General features: G+C 32.9%; 1 protein-coding gene across 1 annotated transcript; it reads left to right on the forward strand.

Moving 5' to 3' along the window:
- The first annotated feature begins 3,052 nt into the window (after positions 1-3,052).
- LOC134710696 (uncharacterized) lies at positions 3,053-11,910 on the forward strand. Its single transcript, XM_063571087.1, has 2 exons — positions 3,053-5,778; positions 10,896-11,910. Exon 1 carries the CDS (start codon positions 3,053-3,055, stop codon positions 5,762-5,764), a length of 2,712 nt encoding a protein of 903 aa, XP_063427157.1. The 3' UTR covers positions 5,765-5,778; positions 10,896-11,910.
- Positions 11,911-12,034: the final 124 nt, after the last annotated feature.

A 12,034-nucleotide genomic window follows, 5' to 3' on the forward strand; every position in this document is an offset into this window, starting at 1 on the left:
AAATGGAGAAAGGAAATATATATACCAAATAATTAATTTTGATGTTAATTGTACGAAGAAGAGAAAAATATATAGTTATACAAAACACTAATCAAATCTGGTATATAGACAAGATATAACCCTACATAAGTATAAATTGAATAATAAAAAGGCAGTTGAAATAGTATCAACAGGTTAAATAAACAATCAAGTACGTTTTGACAGTACTCGCAGTTACTGACAGCTAGTTAAAAGCCAAAAACAATTAGTATTAAAAAATCATGCATCAGAGACTTAAATCAACAACAATACATCTAGGGAATTTAGTATTTTAACATCATGAATAGTCATAGAAGACATGACTTATGCAGTGCCAAATATAACTGTATCGACCAGCAGTAGGATAGTTAGGAGTTAACCTCTTTATAGATAAAAGGGAAAGTGGATGCGTCTTTATACACTCCGTTTGAAAAGAATACAAATTTAGTTATGTTTTTATTTGCCGATGACAAAACCGATATTTATGCCAATGTAAACTTTTTAAAGGTTCGATGAGCATACACGGATTATGATTTCCGCGGTTTTGTTATAATATAACCGTAAAATTTAGGATATGAAATACCGTTTTCAGCACTGCATCATGTTTGTGGAAGGGGAGTGTACCCCGAAAAACATGAATAACCCCCACGACATTTTTTATGCACATGTCCCAAGAAAGGAGCATGTGATTTAGTAGTTGCTGTTTTCTGCTGTAAATCATATTTGTATTTGATTTATTCTTTTGTACATAAACTATTCCGTTTGGTTTCTTGTTTGAGTCATTTTACATTTCGTCGAGTCAAGGCCTTTTAAAACTTGGTGTGTGATATGAGCTTTACTGTTTGAAGACCGTACGATGATCTAAAGTTTCTAACATAAACGTCATTTTAGACTACACAGCAATACACACAGTTATCTTTAATTTTCAACAGAACTTTTCCTTCATTTTGTCTTCATGAAACAAACACACAAAACACAACAAAGCAATACAAGACATTTAAGAGGCTGTCCAAGTAAATATCAGGAAAATCCTATGATATGGGTGGCACAACATAATTTTTTTCCCACTGAATTTTTGGTTCCAATGTAATGTTTATATCATACAAAGGATATATATGTCAAAGATATTTTTGAATCAACAGTGGATGGTTCAGAAAATGATTTTAAAGTTCACTAACAATGCAACAAAATTTTGCACAAGACGAAGAGTTATCTCCCGTTTTCAATGAATTTTCAGTGCTTTCTATGTATTTTTTTCTCTTTATTTATTGCAGTTAATAAAAAAAAATAATTTAACTTTGAGAAAGAATGAATTTGTGATATGAAATAGATGAAAAAATTTTGAAAACAAAAAATGTCATGTGCCATCCACTGCCTGGTTTTCTCATGGACACCCTCTTAAGGAAAATATACATCTTCATCAGTCAACAAGTGTCAATGTCATATATCAAACTATCAACCGTTGAAATTATATTTAGGTTATGTTTAAATATAAAAAGGTTTTCTGAAGATTTTCCCTCACCATCACATTTCTTAATGAACAGTCGAAATAATTGATCAATATGAGATAAAAAAAAGTATTTCTTACACATCTTTCTTCACTCCAGATTTTGTATGAAAGAGGGACGAAAGATACCAGAGGGACAGTCAAACTCATAAATCGAAAATAAACTGACAACGCCATGGCTAAAAATGAAAAGGACAAACAGACAAACAATAGTTCACACGACACAACATAGAAAACTAAAGAATAAACAACAGGAACCCCACCAAAAACTAGGGATGATCTCAGGTGCTCCGAAAGGGTAAGCAGATCCTGCTCCACATGTGACAACGTCGTGTTGCTTATGAGATATCAAATCCGGTAAATAGTTTTATTCGGTAGGTCACATTTATGAAAGGGAAGGGGATTGTAGTTACGACGTAAGGAACCTATCCGATATCATTCGTGAAACGGCTATTACATAACGGTCAACCAACTCGTGATGGCGTCCGTAAAATTTACGAAGAGATGATTTCAACTTCACCATTTCGAACTCTTGATTTAATAGCTTCCATTTGAGCAACAACCCTCTATCAAGAAAATCATGATAGCAAATGCAAGCACGGAAATATCGTATCAATTGGGAGATATATACACCGTATGCAGGTGCTGCTGGAATGTTGCTACTTAGAAATGGAAAGTTCACAATTGGAAAGATGAAATCATCTCTCCCTTGAGTAAATGTCGGCAAAAAGATAAAACAGTAGAGTCTTCATATTCTTTGTTATTTTGTAACATTGCCTTATTTTCACAATCAATTCGATTTAAAGAAGTGCAACCATTAACTTGAAGTTGTTGTCCATCTTACATCAAATTTACGGCATACGTTGTCAACAAAATGGTTTTTAAAAATCGACTTGAGGTAGTATGTGATGAATACCTCAATGTTGTCGTGTTGCTTATTCTTTAGTTTTCTATGTTGTGTCATGTGTACTATTGTTTTTTTTTCTTTTTTTAGCCATGACGTTGTCAGTTTATTTTCAATTTATGAGTTTGACTGTCCCTCTGGTATCTTTCGTCCCTCTTTTGCAAATATTCGAATTTCTTGGTTTTTAGATGTTTCCCGTTGAATTTTTCATATTTTTTATATTAGTTTTGGTTTCTTGTACAGAAGAGATACCAAAATGATTAGTATGTATGGTATATTTTTAGTGAATGTACTAGACAAAAAACCCTGAAAATTTGACCGAGGAATTCTGATTTGTGAAAAATGTTTTAGCTTAGGCTATGCAATAAAATCAACGGTACCAATTTTGTTGCACCAGATGCGCATTTCGACAATACATGTCTCTTCAGTGATGCTCGTGACCAAAATATTTGAAATCCAAAGCATATATAAAAGATGAAGATGAGAAATGTTTTCTGATGATTTATACATTTTATACTGATTCGTTCTAATACTTTTTACATAAGAGATACCAACTCTTCATTGGTTTTGTGGGAATTACATTTTTAATTTTGACTTATATGTGTTACAGGACAAACGATTGGATGTCTCTTCCAGAAAATGAAGAACAGTTATTTGATTTGCTTCATAGAGAAAAAAGTCACCCTGCGATGAAGATGGCTGATACTGCAATGAGAATGAAAAGATCACCAAATCAAGTGTTCATGTTGCTTGTTGGTTTGAGTGGCTCTGGTAAAAGCTCAACTGTCAATTATCTATTCGATAAAAATATTGCTAAAACAGGTGATAGCAAGTCAGTTACTCACTCAACAACTGAATACATATTAAAGCTGGTATCAAGTGAATGGAGAATTCCTGATCTAAAATTTTCCATAATAGATACCCCCGGATTCGGTGATACCGAAGGTCTTATGCAGGATGCCAGAAATATAATGTCAATAAAACAGTTTTTTAAATCACATCCAAACATAAGAAAAAACAGTTATCCAAACTTGGTGATGATAATACAGAATATTATGGACAACCGAATAGAAGGAGAAAGCTCTAATTTTGCAAAAATGTTGAAAGGTTTAAGCAAAGTCGATGTTATAGACAGCTACAATCCAAATGTTGTTATAGTTCTTACACATGCTACTTCAATTGCCCGGAATCCAAAACGCTGGGAGGAAAGAGTACAAAAGAAGAAAGAAGAAGTTAAGGCTCTTGTACGGATTTTTTTAGGGGTTAATCCTGAAATCGTAGTACAAGAAAACTTACCACAAGATAACGATTTAGAACGTGAGGGCGACTGGTTTATTTTACCTAATGGGGAAAAGCAACCAAAAATCCTCTATCAAGCATGTGAAAGTATTCTGAATCGAATAAGCGACGAAATAGGACACGAAGCCTTGGCAGTGGCTTTTAGACCTGGCAGTGACAAGAGTGTAGAGGAGGGATATAGCGTGTCGTCCTCAGAGATTCCAATGGACGATGTCAATGTTATGCATTTAGTTTTGCTCGAATCGATAGTTAAGGTTCATACTTCAGAGGTAGGTAAAATGTTAGAAAAATACAAAGAACAGAAGCAGATGAAATCTCTTGATAACGATATATTGATCCTTCAGGTAAGATTTCGTGATCTTAATATTTTTAAAACGAGCGATCTACAAAGCATGTCAATGAACAAATTGATGACCAAAATGTATCCTGGTAGAATTACAATAGAGATGCAAAAAGTCTTAGAAGAAGTTTTTGGTTTGAATTATGAACAAGTTACTGGGTTAGACCTCCATGTTGGGAAAGGTTACAATATTTTGAAAGACTCCACAACTTTTATGTCGCCACTGGCGATGGAAGAGAGCAGTAATCAGTATGGAATGCCCACCAATGTAAAGTTGAAAGACTGTTCCTCATTTGAAGTTAAATTTGAATCAGTTGAAGATACCAAGGAATATGTAATTAAAAGATTACGAGATTTAAAAATACATGTGGATGGACCCATCAACTTTAATGCCTTTCAAATGAACTTTCGAAATGGTTACAATATAGGCAGTTCAAAAATTCAATCATTCAACGTAGAACAAAGAATTCGGCAAGTTGTAGTTCAGAAACCATTTCAGATGAATGAAGAATTTATAACTGAGTTAAATGATCTTCCCTCAAATGATAACCCCAAAGATAAAATTGTTGTGAGAAAGTGGGAAGCATTCTTTGAAAAATGGGGAATGTATGTCGTGGTTGGTCAATACATAGGTGGATCTGTAACATGTCACGTTAATGTAGAAAAAGAACAGTCTGTCGAGGACGTACAACTTGCGTTGGCAACACAATTTTCTTTTCTTCAGGGATATGCAGAGTATGATTTTTCTAAGTTAGACACTCACAGAAATATTAAGAAAGGAATATCATCCATTCATAGAACATCTTTAAAATGGGAAGGCGGAAACAAAGAAACACACAAGACATCTTTAAAACATATAGATCGAAGTGATTGGAAAGCATGGGTAGAATCCTTGGAGTATTCCCCTGTTCCTTTATCGACCTCACTAGAGCTTTATCCTTTGTACCTTATCGCAGCTAAGGTAAACCAGGAAAAAAGTAGATACATGCAAAATGTTGTGAATTCAGTTGTGAGAGGAGAATTTAGTTATCAGCCCCCAGAAGCAGACAACCGGGCTACTACTGCTAAATCAAATAAAGCAGGATATTGTTTTCATGAAGATTCTGTTGTACTGTTACAGAATGGAAAGATGAAACGCATAAAAAAACTGGTAGTAGGTGATAAGGTTATGACATTAGACACCAAAGGAAATCTTGTAGAAGACGAACTGATTGCATGGTTACATCGATTAAGGATGGGTCGATTTACATTTTTAAAAATTAATCATGACCTTGGCGAACTCGTATTGACCCCTGATCATATTTTATTTGTTGGAAAAAACAGAAACCCGCAGTATGCCTCCACTGTCAGTCCAGGAAATAAACTTCATTTTTTTATGACCGCAAATGACCGTCAGACGGTTATTATGACAACAGTATTATCAATACAGGTAGTGAATGGAACGGGAGTCTACGCTCCATTGACATATACTGGCCGTCTTCTTGTTAACAACGTTGATGTCAGTTGTTACAGCACCTTGAACCCACTAAAGGTCATGGGGCATGACTTAATGTCAACACATACACTTGCTCATGTAGCTTTTCTACCGTTTAGGATGGCTTACATATTTGGTTTGGACATCAATAATGATAAATATGATGACGAAACTGGGATTCATGGTTACGCAAGATGGTTAATGAAGCTAAACTTGGCTTAATTGTTTACAATGAGGTAGGGTATACATGAAAACATTATATTTGGGTTAGATAATAGTTGTATTAAAACATTCACTTATCGTTAATGTGTAGACAATCTTGGAAATTCTCGTTACGCAACAATATCGTTATTATCATATAGAGTGTAAGTAATGAAAACGGTTAAACATGTTATTTGTTGAGGGGTCAACACATTTTCATGATACATTTGAATTTATTGTCTGGAATAAGTTAATACTTCCGTTTTACTTCACGATGTTAGAAGTGATGAAAACATAAACTGGCCCGGAATCGTGATACAGTAAATAAAGGCTACAGTAGTAATCCTATGTTCAAATCTCATAAACAGTGCCAAATATCTGCACTATATGCAATATAAGAATACTTCTTGCTTTTAATTTTATTTCACCTGCTTTGTTATAAAAAGTGATCTATATACAGTAGCAGATATTTGTTCGATGTATGCCTGTGCTTATTTGAACATATTTTCACACATGGTAGTGGTTGAGTCTTTGTTGTTCCTTCATGAGTATATACCAGTCGCTTTTTGATTATTAATTAAATCATTCGATTTGTTAAATTTCAAAAGCATCTCAAACATCTACATTTATTAGTATCAAATCTTTAGGGTTATTTAAGGACGTTGTAAACAATGGAAATTAAAACTTATTACTGTTTTACAAGATATTTTTCGTTGATGCAAAGACAAAAAAAGGCTGTAAATGTATTTAAAACGAATGGTAATTGTATTGGCTCGAAACAGAAGCTTTCCTTTACATCAAAAGAAAAAAATAATCTTGCTATAAATTGACAAAGTTCTAGGTATTTTTATTGGTGCATCTCTATCTTATATCGATTATATAATCAAAAAAGATAACTCTTCTTAAGCTTTACTAAAAGGGATAAAGAAATATTTAAATCACAAAGCTAGACAAATGTATTATAACGCTTACGTTTTACCTCACTTAGATTATTGTTGTTCGATATGGGGAAACCGTAATAACTTTCTATATGATAGTTTACTAAAACTGCAAAAAAAGGCAGGAAGAATATTGTAGACGAACATGATTACACCAAACCTTCCAGCGACTTATTTCACGAATGTAACATTGAGCCGATCACACAAAGAATACTTTATCATAAATTAATACTAGTGTATAAGGCAGAACATGGCTTAGCTCCAGAATATATGTCCAGTCTTACTTTATCAACTTCTGCAAACCAAAAAAATACAAAACGAGCTTTTCATCCTCAGATAGTTTTCAATTCCAAAACCAAATACAGAGTTGTATAAGTCTAGTTTCTCGTACAATGGACCAACATTATATGGAATGCTCTTCATATTAAAAAAAAAATACAGTATTAGAATTTAAACATAACACCAAATATATGTACTTTTAACATTACCATGATATTTGTACTGTAATGCCATATTATAATTGTTTATTGTTTTTAAATTGTATTTAATCTTTATTTATCATTATCATTGAACATGTATTGTTTATTTTGAATGTAATAATTATTGTATTAAGAGAGCCTTATTGAAAATTGGTGTTATCCAAATGAGATACTCTCTCTGATTAAAGATATTATTATCATTATTATTATTATTATTATTTTTATTATTATTATTATTATTATTATTATTATTATTATTATTATTATTATTATTATTATTATTATTATTATTATTATTATTACTGAGCAATTGAAATTGAATTATTATGCAATTATATGCTGTTGCGCAATACTGTGTAATTGAAAATTTCTTGCTATTGCACAATACTGTGCAACTGAAAATTTCTTACTATAGTGCAATTCTATGCTGTTGCGCAATACTGTGTGATTGGAGATTTCTTGCTATTGTACAATACTATGTAATTGAAGGTTTCTTGCTTGCAATTGCGCAATACTGTGCAATAGCGAAAAACTATGCTATTGAAGATTTCATAAAAATTCAAATTGTAAAAAAAAAAAAAAAAAAATAATTACCCCCCCTCCAAAAATTTGAAAAAAAATCCCCCAAGCTCTTTAACCTCCCTTGGATTAATTACACAAAACCTAATCCTAGTTCTTCCTTTGTGGTGTGGAGCCTTGTAGTACAATTTAAGAGAGGTTCATACACTTAATAAACACAAGTTATTTTCTGGAAACTTGAAAATGCTTGTTTTTTTACCCTTTTGACCCTTATTGCAAACTGTTTCGGGCAGTTACCCTAAATGATGAAGCCTGTTGAAGTGCTTTTCTGGACTTACCTGAAAATGGTAAATACAGAAAAGCGCTTCCAACGCATGACATTATCAAACTTATTTTTTTTACAGCACTGGGTCGTTACCTCTGCTGGTGGACTATCAGTCCCCGAGGGTTTCATCAGCTCAGTAGTCAGTACTTCGGAACTGACATGTTTGATAACAAACATTTCTAACATTTTGAAACTATGAAGAAACAAAGGTTTCAAATTTCTCAGGCAAAATTTACCGTAGATGGATTTTGCTTATTTTAAGGTATTTTTTGTCATATAGCTCTTCAATTGTTTCGTTACATAAATACTTATTTTTGGCCCTTTTTTTAGCCCTTTTTTCAGCCCCTAATTCCTGACTGTTTCGGTACTTACACGTCCTCGGCGTTCAAATATTTGGCTTTGAGCGTTCCTGATGAAAGTAAATCCAGAAAAGCGCTTCGGACGCATGAAATCATTTAACGTGTTGTTTTCAATTTTTTCCAAAATTTTGGTATTATTACCCCAAAAATCAATCACAAACTTCCTTTTGTGTTATTAAACCTACTGATAAAATTTCATAGAGATTCATTAAAGTTATTGTCCGGAAACCAAATGTGTAATATGATATATCAAAATATCAAACCGACATAAAAAAAAAAGATGTTTCTATGGTGGCCGGTTAATGCCATTTCGCGTTTTCGCCTAAAAAACGCGAAATCACGAAGTTGAAAACGCGAAGTCGAAAACGCGAAATCGCGAAAAAGCGTGTTTGACTTCGCGATTTCGGGTTTTCGCTCTATATAATATGAAAGGCGAAATCGCGATAACACGAAATGGCCTTAACCGGCCACCATATGTTTCATACAGAAAATGTTCGATTCGTCTGTCTATTCAAGAGAGAAACACATTTTAAACTTGATACGTCTTCTTTCCCGTTTTATTTTATTAATAAAAACAATCTTTATGTTAGAATAAACAGTAGATTTATATTAATGCTTCTAGTTGCACTTCGTGTATTTTTGGTTGGGTTCTTTTTGCTTAGTATTTAGTTTTTATGCCCCACCTATACGAAAGTAGAGGGGCATTATGTTTTCTGGTCTGTGCGTCCGTTCGTTCGTCCATCCGTCTGTCTGTTCTTCCGTCTGTTCGTCGCGCTTCGGGTTTAAGTTTTTGGTCAAGGTAGTTTTTGATGAAGTTGGAAGTCCAATCAACTTGAAACTCACTTCACATGTGCCCTATGATATGATCTTTCTAATTTTAATGCCAAATTAGTGTATTCAAAAGTCACAGATGACCAACAAAATATTACAGTTAGGGGAAGTTATTAGGCCTTTAATGGTTCGAAACTGAAATTGAAGCTTCAAAAAATCTTTGAAAAGGTGGTAAGAATGATTTAAAATATTATTTTCGAAAGGGCTTTTCTCACATACAGATCGTGTTTACCGAACAAGTTTATTGAAGACGTGATCTGTGAACCAACAACACACCAACCGTAACATACACAATGTAAAGACTTAGCATCATGATCCTAACAAAATATTGAGAGTGATTTCAGGTGCTCAGAAACGGTAAACGTAGCTTGCATAACTAGCAGCACCGTATTGTTACTCACTTCAAGTAAAATATGATATTAAGCTGCAAGTAGTCACTGTTGTATTGTCTAGTATTTTGAAGATTCCTGTGATACTATTTGTCGTCGCTGGGCTTCGAAAATGTCGTATATGACTTTTCTGGCTGAAATTACCTTTTGACACAAATGGTCCTGGCGGGAGGAAATCTTTGATATTCCAAAATAGCATACAATTACACCATTCAAAGCATTTGAAATAAGACACGTTACATATCGCCGGTCTCAGTTGTTTGTGAAGTTGGCTTCCAAAATGTTTAATGTAATCTTGAAACAAAGTTAATTTTCATTTTCATACCTGTATATATCATTAAAACCGTTTTTTTCAAAAGAGATTTTTTTCGAAGGGTTTAATATTTCGCAGTGATTTCTTGCCATGGCTTTGTTTGGACTTGTTTGTTTGCTTTTTGGCCTGGAAGGTCTGTCCCTAATATTTTATTAACTGTGCATTTGCATTCAGATATCGCAGATCAAATTTTTCGATCACAGTGTGTTAATTTACGTTTTTTGATGAGTTAAGCCTGCCAATTGATATTTTATCGTGTGTTTTTCTAAGTTGTGATGTTATGCTATTGTTTCAGAAAAAGGGAAAAGGTTTGGTACCATTAAAACGTTTAACCCCGCTACAAATGTTTGCAACTGTCCTAAGTTAGGAATCCAATGTACAGTAGTTGTCGTTTGTTTATGTGATTTATACGTGTTTCGCGTTTTTCGTTTTTTATATAGATTAGACCGTTGGTTTTCTCGTTTGAATGGTTTTACACTAGTAATTTCGGGGCCCTTTATAGTTTTTTGTTCGGTGTGAGCCAAGGCTCCGTGTTGAAGACGGTACATTGGCCTATAATGGTTTACTTTTATAAATTGTTATATGGATTGAGAGTTGTCTCATTGGCACTCACACAACATCTTCCTATATCTATTGAACATTGTTCTATAACGAATTTGGGAATCAAATACACATATATTTCTTTATATTTGTGATAGTTTAAGGGTAATTCAGATTTTTTTTTAAAGTGTTCATCTAACGACCATTTACAAAAATGTTCAAATTCACATACGACATTTTGGAAGCATGAATTTCCATAAAAATTTCATAGCCTGTTTGTGAGATTTTTTTGTTGTTGAAAAAAATTGTAATTTACATTTTTGAAGCCAAGCGACTTTATGTATTATCGAATGGTAAAACTTAATACACACACTTGTCATTAATGTTAAGCAAATAAAAAGTTATCAAGTTTCAGATGCAACCCTATAAATGTTTTTCAAGTTTTGTCATTTTTTTCAGAACTGGTAAAATTTTGACTAGGCTAAGTGTAATGTAGTGGCTTTCTTACAACATGATGGTCAAAGAACAACAACCATGACTATTTCTAAGTTAATACAGGCTAAATGTAGTATGCCATTACCTCCATGTACAACACATTTTAAAAACGAATTTTGACGAATCGTTGAACTATGCACCAATTTATTTTATCTTTTAGTTGCGCATACGCAAGTTTGTGTTTATTATAGTTATTGGTGGAGTTTAAATTCCTTTTTATAAATGTACTTGACAGTTTTCAACTTAAACTTTATTTGAGATCTAATCTACGCACTGAATGATAAGGTGAACTTTTTAAGAACGGGACAAAGGAACTTTCAAAAACTTAAATTTTGCTATGCCAGACGTGCATTTGTCTGACTAAGACTCATCAACGATGCTCGAATAAACATAGTTGGAAAGCCACATCGAATAGGATGTGGAGGAATTTTGTAAATTGATAATGTATTTTACGTTACTGAACCAAATTGCATCCATTTTGCAAAGAAGCAGCAAAATCCTTGGATGATTTCTAAGAGACTGAATAATTTGTATTTTTTATAATTTACCTTTATGCACAGTTTTTAACATTGTTAAATGTATCTTTATATGCCTATACCACACGGTCAAATTGTACATCAACGGATGAAGTATCCCGAGAAAAAAGTTCAATGTATGGAATGTATATGAATGCTTGTCGTATTTCATAGTATTAAACTGTTCACAAAAAGTCAACTTCTAAAAATGAGCAGATGAATAATTCAGAGACATTGATTTCTTGCAAAATAAATAATAAGCATGAACAAATGTCAAATAGTTTTAAAATGTTGAAACACATGCAATTTATCAACTTATCATTAAAGAATCTGTAGTCGTTTTGAGGTCGGTTCAAATCCATTCTACTATTCAGTATGGATTCAAAATTAGAAATGTTGAACTATATAGTAATTAATCAAACCAACACTTAAATAAACTTAGAGTTTGGGTCTAGTTAGTGAATAAAAAGTAATTAATTAAGATAGTTTTGTTTTGCATTCATCATGTTTTAGAATATATACGCATACAGTTTTATTGAAGTTTTTTTTTGTTTATCCAGATTCATTTTAAATCAAGACTTTAAAAGC

Source organism: Mytilus trossulus, chromosome 3 (genome assembly GCF_036588685.1).
Source record: "Mytilus trossulus isolate FHL-02 chromosome 3, PNRI_Mtr1.1.1.hap1, whole genome shotgun sequence".
NCBI classification, from domain to species: Eukaryota; Metazoa; Mollusca; class Bivalvia; order Mytilida; family Mytilidae; genus Mytilus; species Mytilus trossulus.

Bases quoted from the DNA above. Each gene is read 5' to 3' on its own strand.
- LOC134710696 (XM_063571087.1), top strand. From the start codon at position 3,053: ATGTCTCTTCCAGAAAATGAAGAACAGTTATTTGATTTGCTTCATAGA.